This window comes from Brassica napus, chromosome C9 (assembly GCF_020379485.1).
Source record: "Brassica napus cultivar Da-Ae chromosome C9, Da-Ae, whole genome shotgun sequence".
NCBI lineage: Eukaryota > Viridiplantae > Streptophyta > Magnoliopsida > Brassicales > Brassicaceae > Brassica > Brassica napus.
The window spans coordinates 25,595,395-25,612,692 of NC_063452.1; the positions used below are offsets into that span (position 1 = coordinate 25,595,395).

Here is a 17,298-nt window from a genome sequence, read left to right on the forward strand (position 1 = left end):
AAGCAACATAAGCATTCAGGGGGTTGAAGGAAGCCATGACCACTGTCCCGGTCTTGGCGATGCCAAATTTCGAGGAGCTGTTTGTGGTAGAATCAGACGCGTCTGGTGTAGGGTTGGGAGCGGTATTGATGCAGCAACAGCGGCCTATAGCATATTTCAGTCAAGCGTTGACTGCTCGCTAGAAGCTCAAATCAGTCTATGAGAGGGAGCTCATGGCGATAGTGTTCGCTGTGCACAAATGGAGACACTGCCTATTGGGGTGAAGGTTTGTAGTAAAGACTGATCAGAAGAGTCTCAAGTTCATGCTGGAGTAGCGAGAGATCAACATGGAGTATCAGTGTTGGCTCACCAAACTGTTGGGGTTCGAGTTTGATATAGTTTACAAACCATGGCTGGAGAACAAGGCAGCGGACGCCTTATCACGCAAGACTGAGGTCTCGGAGTTGTATGCGGTATCAGTGTCAACTGCTTTACAATTGGAAGAAATTGGCAGTGAGGTTGACAAGGATGTGGAGTTGCAAAAGTTAATAACGGAGCTCAGAGAGGACCCTTCTAAACACCCTGACTACTCTTGGGTACAAGGGCGTTTACTGAGGCAGGGGAAACTAGTGCTACCTAGAGACTCACCGTTAGTGGGGGTGATCCTTAAAGAACACCATGACAGTAAGATGGCAGGGCATGGAGGAATGTTAAAGACTCAGAAGAGGATTGGAGAGTTGTTCTACTGGAGGGGAATGATGACGGATATAAGGAGGTATGTGGCGGCGTGTCAGACTTGCCAGAGACAGAAATACTCCACACTGGCTCCAGGGGGGTTGCTTCAACCGCTGCCGATTCCAGGTCAGGTGTGGGAGGATATCTCGATGGATTTTGTGGAAGGACTTCCAAAATTGGATGGTTTCAACGGAGTGTTAGTGGTGGTTGATCGTTTCACGAAATACGCACATTTCATCAAGATCAAACACCCCTTCACGGCGCCAGAAATCGCGCAACTCTTTGTGCATGGGATCATCAAACTACACGGTTTCCCTCGCACAATAGTATCGGATAGAGACAAGGTCTTCACAAGTTCGTTCTGGAAGGAGTTATTTAAGCTGTCAGGGTCAAAGTTGTGCTTCAGTACCGCTTATCACCCACAAACCGATGGGCAGACTGAGGTAACCAACAGAAGTATGGAGACGTATCTGAGGTGTTACGCAGGGGATAAGCAAAGAACATGGGCTAAGTTTCTGGAGTGGGCTGAGCTGAGTTACAACACCTCCTATCATACTTCGATTCAGATGTCGCCGTTCCAAGCTCTGTATGGAAGAGTACCTCCGACGTTGTTGAGGTATGAGAACGGGTCTACGGTTAATGTAGAGTTGGAAGAACAGTTGAAAGAGCGAGATAGGATGTTGGATCGCATTAAGGAGCAACTCCATCGCTCTCAGCAGTTGATGAAGGACAAGGCAGACATCAAAAGGCGTGAGGTTGAATTCACAGTGGGAGATATGGTGTTGGTTAAGATCCGTCCTTACAGACAGCGCACTCTAGCCAAACGCATTAACGAGAAGCTGTCTGCTAGGTTCTATGGACCATTCGAGGTATTGGCAAAAGTGGGGTGTGTCGCTTACAAGTTAAAACTGCCCGAAGGTACCAAAATACATCCAACATTCCATGTCTCACAGCTCAAGAAGATGGTCGGAGAGTTGGTGGAGACTGTGGTTATACCACCACAATTATCGTCGGAAGGGGTGCTGGAAACTGAGCCTGCAGCGGTATTAAAGAAAAGAAGGAATGAGAAAATTCAGCAGGAGGAGGTGCTAGTTCAATGGGAAGGGTTGCCGGCTCATGACTGCACATGGGAAAAAGTTAGTGTGATGAAGGATCAGTTCCCACAGTTTGACCTTGAGGACAAGGTCAATTTCGAAGGGCAGGGTATTGATACGTACGAAGCAGAACGACCTCCGATCCTGTTTCACTATAGGAGAAGAGGACAAACATCTGAGAAATGAGGAGAGGGACAGCTGGCTAGCGAGTAGAGTCGAGTAAGAATAAAGGAATAAAGGTCGTTATCAAGAAAATCTGCAGCACATGGCCTGTCGAGGATGTGCTGACGTGACTCGCAAACGTTTGAGGAAACGCAGAACGCTTGTGGGCATTCACGAGATCCTAGGAGTCTATAAAAGAGAGGAGAGAGTAGTTTGTTATCTTTATCATTAGATTGATTAAAGTTGTAGTAGGGAGAGAGAGTCCTTTAACGTCTCTGTAATACTTTGTTCAGTGAATACAAACAATCTTTTCTCCTAAGTTCTGAGAGTTCATACATAAGAAATAAGCTGATCTTATTACATTGTCTATACTAAAGTGATCATGTTTCTCACTAGTGGAAGTTAGAAAAAACAAGCATAATCCATTTTATTTTGAGGACTTGGCAATTTCCCTTCTCTATTAACTTCCAAACTTCTCTATTCATCATATAAAAAACAAACAAAACATGTTGATCCAAATAGTAATCATCAATGTTGAAGTTATTGACTATCATTTGACATTTTAATAGTGGTGAAAATTAGAAAACACAAACAATCCATTTTATTCGTACAACAACAACAACTCAACCCTCACATAAAAACAGCAAAGTCGCAAGATTGAAGAAACTATCATTAAAGCAAAAGAAAAAGAAAGCAGAACAACAAATCTTAAAAATTGATTCAACAAGAAAATTTGAGACCAGAACCTCCAAACTTCTCTTCAGTGGTTCTATCTATTGCATCTGCCAAGGACTCACTCAAAGTATCTCTCCATCCTCCAATCTCTCCTTTTCTAAAGAAAGCATTAGTCTCTATTCCATTTGGCAGTTTCCCTTGCCTATTAACTTCCAACCTACTCAAACTCTCAAAGCTACACAACTTCACAATCTCACTCACTTCTTCCTCAGCAGTAAAACCACATCCAATGAACTCAGCGATTCGCTTAACCTCCACTTCAGTCTGCTTCTTGAGCTCCTAATATGTAACAAACAAGACCTTGTTCGGATTCTCGAGGCTCGCATACCAATACTCCAACACATGATCCCAAAATGGTCAAGCAATAAACTTCCCTTGACAAAACGCTTCAACAGCTTTCTCAAGAGGATAATCAGCGGTTTCTTGAGGAGCAAGTTTCTTCCCAAAATGCCATAAGGACACAAACATGTCCTTAGGGTTCCTACAACAATACACAATCTGACAAGACGAGCTCTTGACGGACTCGGGTAGAGAAAGATGCGATATGTGCGTGTTCATGAGTCTTGGAAAAGGCAAGAGGGAGAAATCAAAATCTGGAGATTCGTAGTAAACTCCTTCCATGAAGGGCACGAGAAGGTGTGGATTGGTAACAAGAAGAGGATGATCACCAGAAGAAACTGGAAACTTGTGTCGGTTAATGAGAGCAAAGACAAGAGATTTTAACCAAGTGGTACCTGATTTAGGATTGGTGACGAGTATAATGTCGGAATCTTTGGCCTTAAAGTGTTTCTGGCAAGTCAAGATTCCTTGTAACAGAGCTTCTGTGTGCCAACGTCCTTGGAACTGATATATTTGGCTCACTAGCCAACCTTTCTCGCTTGGAAGAGAAGATATCAGATCTCTTGTTTCTTGTGTCAGTTTTTCATCTCTCAAGTAGTCAGGAACAGATGACGATGATGACATTGCTAAGAGTAAAGATCAATCTTAAGAAAAAATGTTTGAAACTATGAAATGTTTTTTCTTAAGCTATGAGGGTAATGCTTGTGTGCCTCTTATAATAAGAGTGTTGCGTTGAATGAGAATTTTGCTTACTATTCTTGGATCTGTCTTTTAGTTCTAAGAATTATTTTTGATTGAGTGGTCAACACGCCCTTACTTGAAGAGCACGTAGAGATAATATTCTAAAGAGAAAAAAAAAAACCATGAGTGGAAACTTCTCTCACGTCTCTAGTGTCAGAAAGTCAAATATGATTTGTCATCATAACCCCATTTAGATACTGATATATAAAAAAATATTAATATGATGACATTTTAATTCTTGGCAAAATTTGGATTATACCAGCAACTTTAGAAGAGTGATTTAGGATTTTCACATAAATTGTCACAAAATGCTATAAGCTAACTTTATATAGAGCCGCTTCGATTCTGAAAGAACAAAGAAAAAGAAGAAAGGCCAAAACCTTTTTTAAACTAGAACAAGAAAGCAATCGTCAGACTCCATAGACTTTAGTTCCAAATGTAAGCTACTGGCTTGCGATAATTGTGACAAAAGAAAAAAACTTCTACATTTTGTTTTGCCATTCATACTCAAAAAGTCTTGCAACAAAGAGATCTCAGAGTCCTCTGCTTTGAAAGTTCCTCGGCAGCATCCATACTAAAGTGATCATAGTTCTCACGATAAAAGAGAACACTTCTTAATCATTCAACATCAGCACCTCCCAATAAGAACGACGTTGGTGCATCATCTCCAAGCAGCGGAATATACTCTGATCCACGCACATGAACGCTAAAGCAAGCTAATACACAAACAAACAAAATCAAGAATTACATATAACAACATAAAGCTAAGAAGAATACTGCTAAGATAACGTACCATTCTCTATTTTGATCACACTTTGAAGCATCACTTCCATCTTTGACTTCATGTCGTAACTGTCATCCATCTGAGGCACGACCAGCAACAGTTCCCTGTGAATCTGTCTGACAAACTGACAAATCCTCTGCGCGAACTCGACTTCACCATCTGATATTCTACCTATCGCCATCCTCATTAGCTCTCCAGTCAAATCCGCAAGCTGCACAAGTAAGCAAACATAAACTGAGATCTTTTAAACAGAGTTAAACATACAAACCAAGAGAGTATACAACATACCCCGAGAATATAGTCAAGGATGTTGATCTGCAGCGGCTCTAAAGAAGGGTCACTAAGCGGTAAAAGCGTAGAGTTAATCTCATCGAGAGTAGAGAGTGTTCCTGACACACAGAACTTGTAAAACGTTGCAGCTTCAACGTATTCCTGCACCTGTAAGTTACACACAAACATGTATCAGTTAAACCATAATGGTTTTAAAAAGATGAATGACTCTCACAGACCCCTGGGGAGTAAGCTCGCCGGAGCTTCCAAAAATCAGTGCCTTGAAGCTCTTTCATCAGCCGGGCAAAGTGTTGTTCCCTCACTGCTTCTAAATCTTTCCCTGCTTTTTCCAAAACCTCTTCTTTGTTGTCTTTACTGAGTCTGCCACATAACAAAAAAAAAAAGAACATTATCACCTAAAAAAAACAGAGCATAAGAGTTTGATGTAGTTACCTGTGAACTTGAAAGATAACTTTTTTGCTGTTCATAGTGATGTCACGACTTGCCTTCACCACTCTCTCTCGTTTCTCATTCTACAAAAGAGAGAACACTGTGTGGGTTACTACACAGAACCAAACTCAACAGAAGAAAAATCGAAGTTTCCATATTGAAAGATCATTCCTTTGGTGTTCTACTTCGGACATCTCTACCTATATGACTCAAACCAACTCTCAGCATTGAAAGGTCATTCCTTTAGCCTTCTGTCTCATACATCACTACCTATATGACTCGAACCCACTCTCAGCAGAATGTAAAGTTAATTCCTTTAAAAAAAAAAAAAGTTAATTCCTTTAATCTTCTACCTCACAAAATGAATCAAACCCAAGACGCAAAGGTTCGATCTTTCTTGACAAGAAACAAAAACCCAGAAAGCTAGCATCGAGCTTTTCTAAGGATGAGAACTTACAAAGTTGTTGAGATAATCAGCGTATTGAGAGAAAGCATCTTTCATTGAGGATTCGGTAGTCATCGTCCTTGCTTTCTTAACCAGTTGCTCAGCACCAGTCTCTGCAACTACACAAACCTCAAATCATAATATGGTGTTGAGAAAGACGATAGATAAGCCTAGGATTTACATACTTTGATGGAGTCGCTGAGGTTTTAACTTGGGAGCCATGAACATTAAGGAGGCTACTCTTTGGAACGCCGATGAACAACTCCACATCTGTCTGCTTTCTCCGATCCTCTCGCTTCAAGTCCCAAAGGGTTATTCGAGATGCTTACAAATATACTTATTTTTTAAAATAGCTAAATAAATCATCAGGTGCTGTGGTGTAGTGGTTATCACGTTTGCCTTACACGCAAAAGGTCTCCAGTTCGATCCTGGGCAGCACCAATATATTTTTTGTTTTTTTAACTCTTGTTGGTTTTTATTTGGTCGCACAAACAGATATGATTTGTTTTTGATTTTACACTTTTAAAACTATTTCTATGCATAGAGTTAACTGAAGTGTGTACTTGATTATTTTGTCATCTAGAACTTTAAAGTGGAGATGTATGATTGGATATTTAGTAACAAAAAACTAGAAATGCATGTTTATTTACATAAGCAATTGAAGTTTTAGGCTTTTAATAATCATCCATTTAAACTATGCTGCTATCATTTTCAGTATGTAATTTTCGCACTTTCGTTAGTGTTTATCAATTTTATCATTTGGTTTTGTGAAAATCAGACAAAGGACCACTATGTTGCTGCTTTTTTGGTAAACTAATATTATGTTATCATAACTATAGTTTTCTTATGATTTATATTTAACTGCTTGTGTTTGTGTATGAATTTGGCTTAAGAACTTATAAACAATCAAAAAAAAAAAAAAAGAACTTATAAACAATCCATTCAAGAGTTATATAAAATTCCGTTAGTTTCTTAAAAGCTAAATCACGTAGAATCAGGGGAATTGTAGACAACGTGGCTTCTGCGCATTTTATAGAAAAGATGACATAATCTAATATGCATGCATCTATTAATATTTATATTATCATATAATATATTTAGTAATCTTCAAAGTCATTCCGACTTCCATTCGAGTGGATAATATATATTTTGTTGTGTGAATAGCAACAAGCATTCACACTATACATACACCTAAAGAGTATAAGAGATGCTCTTAAGACAAGGGATGAAGGTTTACTTAATTATTTATACCAGGCATGATATGGACAGTTATATCTAACCGTTCATTTATTAATATTGGGATCTTTGTTTGTCCTGGCTATATTTCTAACACCAAAAAATCGTGTAATGGCCTATAGCGGATCCGTATATTAAATCATTTCCAACCCAACTGCATAATTTACCGGTGAAAAATGCTATTATTAACAGACAAAAAATTATTACTCTATAAAAACAAATCATATGATAAATCTTAAATATATTTGGAAGTTAAGTTTTGGTCTCCGATCCCTAAACAATATGTTTGAAATTACGAATTGCATCGGTTGTAACGCGACGTACCGTAACAAAGATTAATCTACTACAAGCCACCCGTTTAATTTTCATTTTAAAATTTTGAAAATAGGCTACTTAGTGTAGTTATTTTTATAGTGTTTGCTGTTATACGAAATCATAAGAAACAGGTGGAAGATTATTTTATGAAACTAAAGGTCGGGGTAACTTATAACTCACGTCTATATCATTTTCATCGATACTATATGAGCCACTAAAATACACAACTAGATAATTAAAGTTAAGGTAATGAACAATTAACAAGAATAAAGTGAAACCAAGCACTACAAAAAAAAATTAGACAACCATTCTCATTAGGACAAAAAATGAACTTTTTGTAGATTTAAAATACTGAAAAATGAAGATAGTTGACTTTTTTGTAAATACCGAAAATTATGTTATTTAATCTGAATCCTCCGAGTAAAGAAGTCAAATCAACGAGAGAAAAATAATCTCTAGAGGGCACCGCTTCATAGATCCGATTTCTCCAAAGCTGTGAGGTCTTTCTCTCCCCATTTGATGATACAACGAACTTTGATCATTTCCACTTTCTCCGAGGAAAAAGTTTCAATCTTTCCAGTTTAGTTCAGACACACTAGTAAAAATAGACAGCTAGAGAGAAAAAGGGTTGCTCGATTCTTTACGATTCCTGCTCATGATTTCCTGAGAAAGTTTCAGTTTTACAAGTAAAGTGAAGATACTAGAGAGTATCGGTAAGTGCACTTTCTTTCTTTAGATTTTACTTAAGTTCCTACTTTCAATCATTTCTCGAAAAACTGTTAAGATCTTTGAATGATTCAAGAAAGTCTTTACCTTTTTCCGGGAAAGTGAATCAATTTAGCAGGAAAATACTCTGTTTTTGCTTAATCACACCAAAAATAAAAACCCATTTTGTCATTCTAATAAATGGTGGCATTAAATGTTGGTTTGAATAGATGAGAATTTTTGATTTTATGGGTTTGGTTTGCAATTTAATGCAAAATCAAAAGGGCAGTAAAGAAGAAAGAGAGTTTGTTTCTAGTTTCTAACTATTCTGGTATCTCTTATCTCTCTCTCTTCTCATATTAAATGCAGAGATTGTGATTTTTGATTTGACCTTTTAACTTCCTTTTACGTGTTTTCAAGATTTTTTTTTTCTTAAAAAAATTAACAACCAGAAAGTATCTATCTGGCTTTCCATCTCCAAACGGTTCTGAGATTTTCTTCTTCAATCTATTGTTTGTAATTGTTTTATTTAATGGTTGATTTTAGGTTGGAGGAAGAAAGGTTGAGTGAGTCTCTCTGTTTTTCTGCTGATCAAGTAAGTTTCTTTTTAAATTTGGGTTTGTAGTTTCTGGTGTGTGTTTCACTGTTGTGGAAGTATCCTCTTGGAAAAGTCTTGATCTTTGATTCATGTTTAGGCTTTTCATTTGGATTCTAGTTATTAGATCTGTATATACTCCACCAGTTTTGATTTTATTTATTTATTTGTATTAGAGTATTAGTTTTTTTATTACAATAGATCCGATTGTGTTTTTTAATAATTGAAACTTTTTCCTGGGCTTTTCAGTTCTGGATTCTTCTGTCCTGCAAATTCCATTTGCTTATTTATATTTATCCAATTTTTTTTATTTTTAATAATGGGACTGATTGATTGCATTGTAGCTTGTTTTGAACAAAAGCTTTGCAAAAAAGTTCAAAACTTTATCTTTCTTGTTTGTATGACATTGCAAACGATTCATTTTTTCTGATACTTTGCCACACTCATGTAACCTATGTAATTCATTGCAATCAATCTTATTACAACCGTTACAAGTTATCCATATTAAACTTTCTTGCTTATCATCATGGCATCACAGCTTTTATCTAAATGTAATTTTCTCTACATTAGCAAAAGGTTGGAAAGTGATCAGGTAGTGGTTGATTGCATCTTTTTTTGCTGTTTCATTATCTGTTTAGACCTCATGATTATTTGTTTTGGACTTGAGGAAAGAAAAGAAAAAAAAACATTCACATGTGTGAGTGTGACTGACCATATTTATGTTCTGTATCTTTGGAATAATTTCTCCTCGAAGCATTGTTTTGTTTCTGTCACAGTCTTCCTGTCCCATTACTTGGATGAACAACTCTTGCATGGAGATTGCTTCTAGATAGATAGATAGATTAGATTAAATTTTATTTATTCCATCCTCTAGAACCAAGTTTCCTTATACTTGTCTTCTCTTTGCAACTTCTTTATTGTTGATGTAGATTGGTTTTGGTGCTTGAAGATATAAAGCTCTGGTGTGTTGAAGAATATCTTCTCTTGATGCAAGATTTACTCTCTTAAAACGATGATAGCAGGTAATACAAAAAAAAAAGTCTTTCTGCATTGTATAACCTTACGATGTTCTTTGAATGTTTCGTACAAACCACTAAGTAGATTTTTTTCAAAATTCAGATAATGATCACGTTGTTGGACTTTCAGTAGAGAGTTTCAAAGATGAATCTAAGCATCATAAGTGCCCTGAAGAGATTAGAGAAGATGCAGAGCTAAAGATTCCTAAAAACAAGAACAATGTGTGTGAGTTGTTTTATGATACAAGAAGCGGCGACGAATGTGATAAAGAGAATGATGGAAACAACAAAGCTTTGAAACACCACTATTGTGGAGATTCTGATGAGGCTGGAAAGATGATGATACGAGGTAATAGTCAAGATACTGCTGCTAAGGGTGGTTTGTTTTATATGGACAAGAACGTCACGGCTTGTGACTCGCCTGAGGTTGTTGTTTGTTACAAGGAGAGTACTTATCATGTAGTGAAGGATATATGTGTTGATGAAGGTGTGCCGGTCCAAGAGAAGTTCTTATTCGGTGAGGAAGATTCTGTGAGGTGTAACTCAGAGGATTTGGTGGAAACCAAGTCCCCTGAAGACAGAAACGGTAAGCTTGATGGTTCTGAGCTTTGTAATGATTCTAAGACAAACCAAGATGTGGAAGAGTTTTCAAGAGAAAGTTTAGCTGATGCTGAAGGTTCTAGAAGTTGCAATCAGGAGGATTTGATTGTGACAAAAGAAGCCAAGGAGGTAGTGGCTAGTACATCAGAGAATGTCTTAACTTTGGGAGGTATTATTCTATCAAGTGAAGATGAACAAAAACCTCTTAACAATAGCCATAGAAGTGAAGAAAAATCTCCATCTCAACTTCAGGCAATATACATTTCATCATTTGTTAGTAAAGTTTCAATTTTTCAATCCAAAAGTGTCCTAACTTGCTGATGTGTGTGACTGGACTACAGGAGAATGAACAAAGAAGCTTAGAAACAGAGGAGCCAAGAAAGGTAGAGGAGAAGCTTTCCTCTGTTTCTATAGCAACCTCTCATGAACCTGAAAGGCCTGGAACCGATCAGCAACAACCAGACTCGTTTGAAGATGGCAAACTTTTCTCTAGCGGATTTGGAGAGACAAGTTTCTCAGCAGCAGAAGCAGTTTCAATATCAGGTCATATATCATACTCAGGACCAGTTGTAGTCTCTGGACGCCTCTCTGTTCGTTCTGATGCAAGCACAACGAGTGGAAGATCCTTTGCTTTCCCAATGTATTTTGCTTTTTTCTCATCTCATCATATCTATCACTTTGTGAGACTTGAAAAGAGTAATCTTTCTGATGATTTTGTTTTGCAGATTGCAGTCAGAATGGAACAGTAGTCCTGAAAGAATGGCTAAAGCTGAGAAGAGAAGACTCAAAGGATGGAGAGAGATCCTTCTCTGCTGTAGATTCTCTTAATCAACCAGTCCAAAAGCTTTTCACTTTGAAGCATAGAAGAGGAAGAAGAATGATTTATAGTTTTGGTGTGTAATTGGCATTTTGGTAGTGTTATTTTTTGGGTTTAACAGTTTAGGGCTTTTGAGTTTGGTTACAGATGCAAAATGGTGGGGGTTGTGTAACGGATGAGTTCATTATTATTTGATTTTATTCATGCATGTTCATTCTTTGGTTTAGCTTTTAGTGATTTGATTATTTTAAGAGTTTTCCAGCTTCCCACATTTCAATGGTCATTGCCTCTTTGGTCAAACGTATCAGCGACTGGGGTTAATCTACCTTTTCTTGTTTCCAAGACCTTTGTCTCGGATTCTTGGCGATTTCAAGACCGTTGTCTCGGTGTTGCTGTGTTGCTATTCATGTTTTGGAAATGTGATTAAAATTACGTTTTTATAAAGTTCGTACGTTTTTATGTTTGAAATTAATTTTGTTATATGTGATGTAAGTGTGTTGAATATATAATTAATCCACAGCAGATCATTTATAAAATACTATATGTTGATGACTTATTTCTTGGATCTTTTTGAATCTGAATTATTGGTTATTTAGGAGATTTTGAATTAGGGGTTAATCATCCGTTAATAAAATTATCATATGCTATAAACATATAATATTTTCACGACGATGATGATTGTGATTAGGATGTCATGATGGAATAATGCCAATCTGATCCTAATAGATTGATTTGATTGCAGCAGATTGATCTTAATATATAATAAAAATACAAGCTAATTAACGTTGGAGATACTCTTTCTAGCCAACTCATTGTTAAATCACAAAATCGAAAACAAAATTAACAGGTTTTACGTGGCCTGTTCTGGTCATGCTATATTTTAATCCTATACAAATCAGAGTCTATCTGACGGTTAGTAATGTCAAATGGGCGGGCTATAAATGGATGGTCTGTATCCAAATAGATATGGTCCAAAATGGACAGGCCCATATTAAACCATAAATAATTTTTGTTCAAATGGACGAACCCAACTACATCCATGGACAAAGTTGGGTTTAACCAGTTGGACAATGGGCGGTCCAATAACCTTAAATGTCTAGGGTTCAAAAAATTGGGGGAAAACACTTTCTTCTGCACCGTCTTTATTTTTCTGCGATTTCAGTGATTCTTATGCGATTTCTTCTCTAATTGCTTAGTTTCTTCTCAGATTGCTTTGTTTCTTCTCGGAGTGCTTCGATTCTTCTTTGATTGCTTCGATTCTTCTTCGCCGTCTTCTGATTTCGTCAACTAAAGGTTTGATTTCGTCATTTTCGAACTGTTTATGTGTGATTTGTGTTATGGATTTTTATTATTATTAGCTATTGATTTGTATCATTGGTTATGTGTTAGATACTTAGATGGATCGGTGATTTGTGTTCATAACGAAGCTGGTTGTGACTGCTTCCGCAAGAGCTCAATCCAAAGTCACGAGACTCACGACTCACGAATAAGGTAAATTCTTCATGAGAGTAACTCATTTTGCTGTTTAGATGAACTCATTTTTAAAATTGAAGTTTAAGTTTGGTGTGACATCTTTAAAATTGAAACTTGGATTCTTCAATTTTTAAAACTGAAATTATGTTGCTTACATTAAGTGGGCGTATGGGACCCATGGACAGTCCAACAAATCATGATCTTATTTTGTTATGGTCCCATTTGGACATGGTTCTATTTGGACTTCGACCAAAAATGTCCAGCAAAAAACTAAAGCCCATTCGGACACACCAAACCTGCCCAAACCGCCCATTTGACATCTCTACTGATAGTGGACTTGTTTTTTCAAAACATAAAACGTGACACGGTACAGACAAGGCCTGTTGATTTACAATCTTTTGGTCCTAACACACATATGTATTTATTTGTAATTGACTAGTGTTTTGAGTTGAAATGCTTTCGGAACGTGACAAGATCAATGATGCTACCAAAGGTGTTTTGTAACAAACATGAAAGTGATGTTCTCATCTTCACCTCATGTGGGCAGAGCTTTTAAGTAAGTAACTAGATTTTGACCCGCGCTTTCAAAGCGCGGGTTTATTTTTTTTTTTTTTTTCAATTGACAAATATTTAGTAAATGTCACATTTTCATATATTTGTATTTTATTTTATAAAAGACTTAAACATTTTATCTTTATTTATCGTATTTCATTTTAAATGACTATTTATGTTAAAAAAATTAAACTTTATTTTTTTAATGAATTAAGTTGGTATAACTCTGATAAATTAATTTTATTATGGGGTTAATATTTTAATTAAAAAATTATATACTTTTAATAAAGATTTATACTTTTCAATAAAAAAATTCAATTATTTTTATGAATGCTTAAATTATATTAAGAAAAGAAAAAAATAATAATTAAGAATAGTTGAAAAAAAATTATTTGAACTTGGACTCAATGGTCCAAAGGAAAAAAAAAAGGTGAGAATTGAATCTGATTTTTTAATAGGCCCAAATGGCCCAAGAGAGATTTGATTTGGGCTGGATTCAAAAATAATGACCCAATATAGATTTGTTATTAATATTACTTAATTGTCCTTAATGAAACATGCAATGTTAGTGAAGGAAACATGCCCCTAAGGTAATTATGACAATAGGATCCTGCTTTAATAGTATAGATCATTTTAAATGACTATTTATGTTAAAAAAATTAAACTTTATTTTTTTAATGAATTAAGTTGGTATAACTCTGATAAATTAATTTTATTATGGGGTTAATATTTTAATTAAAAAATTATATACTTTTAATAAAGATTTATACTTTTCAATAAAAAAAATCAATTATTTTTATGAATGCTTAAATTATATTAAGAAAAGAAAAAAATAATAATTAAGAATAGTTGAAAAAAAATTATTTGAACTTGGACTCAATGGTCCAAAGGAAAAAAAAAAGGTGAGAATTGAATCTGATTTTTTAATAGGCCCAAATGGCCCAAGAGAGATTTGATTTGGGCTGGATCCAAAAATAATGACCCAATATAGATTTGTTATTAATATTACTTAATTGCCCTTAATGAAACATGCAATGTTAGTGAAGGAAACATGCCCCTAAGGTAATTATGACAATAGGATCCTGCTTTAATAGTATAGATTTATGCGTGTGCATGTCAAAAAAATGTGTGATGAGAGCGCAAATGTTCTAGGCAATTATGATGTGATAATCTCAACCACTTGTACCTACTCGCATAGAGAAGCAAGCATAAAATAATATAAAGTATAGACCATATGTCATCAACTTTAATCTGAGAATCTTTGAACAAAATAATACTTTTTTAAGAAGATATTATAGATGTGAAGAAAATTCTATAGAAAAGAATATCAACTGTTGACAATCTATAGAAAAGAACATCAAATTCTATAGAAAATTAATTTTGTTGGGTTTGTGATAGTCATCTAGCATTTCAATAAAGAGTCAAAAGAATATCACTTTATGTCTATTCTAATTTTTGCATTGGGATCTTAACAAAAATTGATTGTGATAGTCATCTAGCACTTCAATAGGATGTGATCTTCTTCTGAGCTTCCATATAGTAAAAGTAGAACCAATTTTTGTAACACAAAAAATGAAGATAAATTACATGTGTAAAGAAGGGTTCTGAACGATGATCCACTATGAGCTCTTTATATACATACATTTCTTTTTTTTTCATTACACTTATACATACATTTTGTAAAAGATGATAATATATACGAAAAACTTAAATGGAGAATGGTAGATAAATAGATACAGAACGTGTGGGATATGCGAAAGAAAAGAGACAAAACAAAGACAGAAAGGTGAAGACTCGACAAATTGGGTTTGAAACTTGTGTTTGTCCCAAGACAGACAACCCCGAGAACGAGCTTCAATGGCGTGGCCTCCTTTTCAAACCTTGACAAATTTATTTGTTTTTTTAACTCGTTTTGGAACTCTCACTTTTGTGTTTCGTGCACACTCTATCTCACATACACACACTGATATTATACTATATAGATAGATATACATATGTGTTTGTAAGTTCCTTTTGGTTGATATAAAAGAAGAGGAGAAGAAGAAAAAGAAAGCACAGCACCAAAAAACCTTCTCACAGCTAAAATCATTTCAAGACAAATTTAGCGCACAAAAAAAAATCACTTCAAGACAATGAAGCTAATTAGTATCACCTTCTTGCTTTGTGCATTGGTTTTGTTATTGCTTCTAACTCCAACATCTTCTCTACAACTCCACCCTCGCTACTCATCTCCTAGCCAAGGTACTCGAACATATTTGTAAATTTTTTAGATGTAGTAGTCTTGCTTCTTTTAGAGCGGAAACATACTTTTCTTCTCATGGATTGACGAACTTCTGTTACAATGATTCAGCAGGTGAAAGCGAAAAGATTTTTATTAAAATGGCGCCAAGGAAACTCATGATCATCTCTAGTGAACATGTAAATGTAAGAGATTGGTGCATCGATTTATCACTTTAGATATTCAGTTTTAATTATATGGAAAGTTTCTAATCAAATTTCATATGTGGCACCTCGATCTCTTTTGCAAAACAACAGGTGATGAAGTCAGGTGCTCCTGAAGGTTCAAGCGAACAACTTCAAGTCACTTCTTCCTCTGGTAAGTCAATCATTTGGAAATGATAAGCTCTTCTCGTAAATAAATTAATCAGCCATTTTCCCCCCCAAACAAAAGAAGTTAATCAGCCATTTTGTTTTCTAAAAACAAATAGATAGCTAGGAAAACCACAGTTATGCCAAACGAATCCCCTAAATACATATTTTTGTCAAACATGTGAATCTTTGACCATGTCAGTGAAAAATGGTAGGTCGTTAATACTTTTTTTGCTTTCTTCTTCAGAGCTTTGCTTTTAGTTCCAGAGATATAAAAAAAGTAATTTGCATGAGCATCTAGCTAAAAGCCTAAAGCCATAAAGGAAAAACACAAAGATTCGACAAATCTTTGATTATGTTTAAAAAAAATGAAAATGTAGTGATTCTCGTTTATGTTTATTTGGTTCTCAGGAAAATCTAAGAGTGAAGAGAAGAAAATAGGTGAAAAGGAAGAGGAGAATGCTCTATCGAAATATCTATCAATGGATTATTCAAAATTTAGAAGAAGACGGCCAGTTCACAACCTCTAAGTCCAATTGCATTTTTCAATACAACTTTTAATTTCAGCTAGATTAATCAATTAATTAATTAAGATAGTGTAGGATAGTTTAGTAGTTGGTATAACATACTAGTTAGTTTCGTTGGGAATATTAAGGAACAAGTTTTAGGGAGATTGTTGTAACGGAATTGTTCGTGTTTATTCTTTCTCTTCATAGATTTACTTTTAGTTAATTAATGATTAATGACCGACAAGAAATGAGCAAACCCCTAAAATTCTGGGTTGGGGGTTGAGCTAATTAACTGCTCGTCGTTTCACGCACTGTAACATGGTGGCTGATTCAGATGTTAAACGAATATGATTGCACTGTGCATACGGGAAAGAAAATGATTAATTTAGTATGTTAAACGAATATGATTTGTAGCAATTTTTATTGCCTGATTCATGCTTAATAACATTCTCCTCTACTTCTTTTTGGATGGACAAAGTGATTAATAATATTCTACTCAAATTCACTTTACACTTTTAATACGGTTACTGGTTGTAAGGTATGTGGAGATCATTATGCTTATATACAGAAGCCAACACATTAATGTAATTATTTATACACACTCGTGACAGATGTTGCTTAAATCAAACTAAACTCGATATTCAATTTAAACAAAAAGAAATGAAAAATAACTGGATATTTAGCTCCATAGCTCCATCATATAATTAATATATTTTTTCTTTATAAATACAAAACCGTCTATTGTCAAAAAATAAAATGAAATACAAAACCGTCTACACTGGAATGTATTTACCTCTAATTATAGTATAAAAAATCCATTTGGACTCCAACTCTCAAGATTTCTTCTAATTTGGGCTGCAAATATTAGTAAAATTCCAATATCATTAAAGCACACTGATGTAAAATATTAATCATGAATTTTTTTTGTTAAGATATTATTTTTTTCTATTTATAAAAAAGGAATTTAACTCTAGTTTCCCTACTTATACATAATTCTAAAACATGTTGATTTGGTAAATAAACAAAGAAATATACATTTGTTATTGAAGTAGCTTTTCAACATAAATCACAAAATAATGATCTATATAAGTGGGATCATCATGAATTTTATTTTATAAGTTTCCAAAAAATCAATTAGAAGTAAACGATGCAATAAT

General features: G+C 35.2%; 3 protein-coding genes, 1 long non-coding RNA gene, 1 other non-coding gene and 1 pseudogene across 9 annotated transcripts; 3 read left to right on the plus strand and 3 right to left on the minus strand.

The window, feature by feature from the left end:
- Positions 1–2,497: 2,497 nt before the first annotated feature.
- On the minus strand, positions 2,498–3,920 carry LOC106418592 (annotated as a pseudogene).
- Positions 3,921–4,147: 227 nt separating this feature from the next.
- Positions 4,148–6,085, minus strand: LOC106418594 (translin-associated protein X). 2 transcript variants are annotated; one of them, XM_013859327.3, is made up of 7 exons: positions 5,920–6,085; positions 5,747–5,853; positions 5,293–5,372; positions 5,079–5,220; positions 4,858–5,007; positions 4,579–4,780; positions 4,148–4,501 (listed from the first exon to the last, which is right to left on the minus strand). In XM_013859327.3, the coding sequence occupies exons 1-7, from the start codon at positions 6,002–6,004 to the stop codon at positions 4,404–4,406; spliced, it is 864 nt and encodes a 287-aa protein (XP_013714781.1). In that variant the 5' UTR covers positions 6,005–6,085; the 3' UTR covers positions 4,148–4,403. The 2 variants fall into 2 exon arrangements, with proteins under 2 accessions (XP_013714781.1, XP_013714782.1); XM_013859328.3 differs by having other exon boundaries at positions 5,747–5,847; positions 5,920–6,061.
- A 17-nt stretch (positions 6,086–6,102) lies between these two features.
- Positions 6,103–6,175, plus strand: TRNAV-UAC. The gene has a single exon. It is a non-coding gene; the product is annotated as a tRNA-Val (tRNA).
- A 1,554-nt stretch (positions 6,176–7,729) lies between these two features.
- LOC111209331 lies at positions 7,730–8,216 on the minus strand. The gene is made up of 2 exons (XR_002660979.2): positions 8,099–8,216; positions 7,730–7,948 (listed from the first exon to the last, which is right to left on the minus strand). It is a non-coding gene; the product is annotated as an uncharacterized LOC111209331 (long non-coding RNA).
- On the plus strand, positions 7,764–11,235 carry LOC106416577. 3 transcript variants are annotated; one of them, XM_022709125.2, is made up of 6 exons: positions 7,764–7,998; positions 8,537–8,585; positions 9,515–9,607; positions 9,687–10,453; positions 10,543–10,841; positions 10,927–11,235. In XM_022709125.2, the coding sequence occupies exons 3-6, from the start codon at positions 9,598–9,600 to the stop codon at positions 11,027–11,029; spliced, it is 1,179 nt and encodes a 392-aa protein (XP_022564846.1). In that variant the 5' UTR covers positions 7,764–7,998; positions 8,537–8,585; positions 9,515–9,597; the 3' UTR covers positions 11,030–11,235. The 3 variants fall into 3 exon arrangements, with proteins under 3 accessions (XP_022564846.1, XP_013712961.1, XP_048624807.1); XM_013857507.3 differs by having other exon boundaries at positions 9,705–10,453; XM_048768850.1 differs by lacking the exon at positions 7,764–7,998 and having other exon boundaries at positions 8,135–8,585.
- Positions 11,236–14,187: 2,952 nt separating this feature from the next.
- LOC106417929 (protein GOLVEN 6-like) lies at positions 14,188–16,629 on the plus strand. Of its 2 annotated transcripts, none has more exons than XM_013858641.3 (4): positions 14,188–15,284; positions 15,397–15,467; positions 15,579–15,639; positions 16,044–16,629. In XM_013858641.3, exons 1-4 carry the CDS (start codon positions 15,176–15,178, stop codon positions 16,160–16,162), a joined length of 360 nt encoding a protein of 119 aa, XP_013714095.1. In that variant the 5' UTR covers positions 14,188–15,175; the 3' UTR covers positions 16,163–16,629. The 2 variants fall into 2 exon arrangements, with proteins under 2 accessions (XP_013714095.1, XP_013714094.1); XM_013858640.3 differs by having other exon boundaries at positions 14,190–15,284; positions 15,394–15,467.
- Positions 16,630–17,298: the final 669 nt, after the last annotated feature.

Coding starts and splice junctions, on each gene's coding strand:
- LOC106416577 (XM_022709125.2), top strand. Junction 10,454..10,542: donor AATCTCCATCTCAACTTCAG/GCAATATACATT, acceptor ACTGGACTACAG/GAGAATGAACAAAGAAGCTT. Junction 10,842..10,926: donor AGATCCTTTGCTTTCCCAAT/GTATTTTGCTTT, acceptor TTTGTTTTGCAG/ATTGCAGTCAGAATGGAACA.
- LOC106417929 (XM_013858640.3), top strand. CDS start 15,176: ATGAAGCTAATTAGTATCACCTTCTTGCTTTGTGCATTGGTTTTGTTA. Junction 15,468..15,578: donor TCTCTAGTGAACATGTAAAT/GTAAGAGATTGG, acceptor GCAAAACAACAG/GTGATGAAGTCAGGTGCTCC. Junction 15,640..16,043: donor TCAAGTCACTTCTTCCTCTG/GTAAGTCAATCA, acceptor TTTGGTTCTCAG/GAAAATCTAAGAGTGAAGAG.
- LOC106418594 (XM_013859327.3), bottom strand. CDS start 6,004: ATGTGGAGTTGTTCATCGGCGTTCCAAAGAGTAGCCTCCTTAATGTTC. Junction 5,221..5,292: donor GTTATCTTTCAAGTTCACAG/GTAACTACATCA, acceptor GTTATGTGGCAG/ACTCAGTAAAGACAACAAAG. Junction 4,502..4,578: donor TGTGATCAAAATAGAGAATG/GTACGTTATCTT, acceptor TTTGTGTATTAG/CTTGCTTTAGCGTTCATGTG.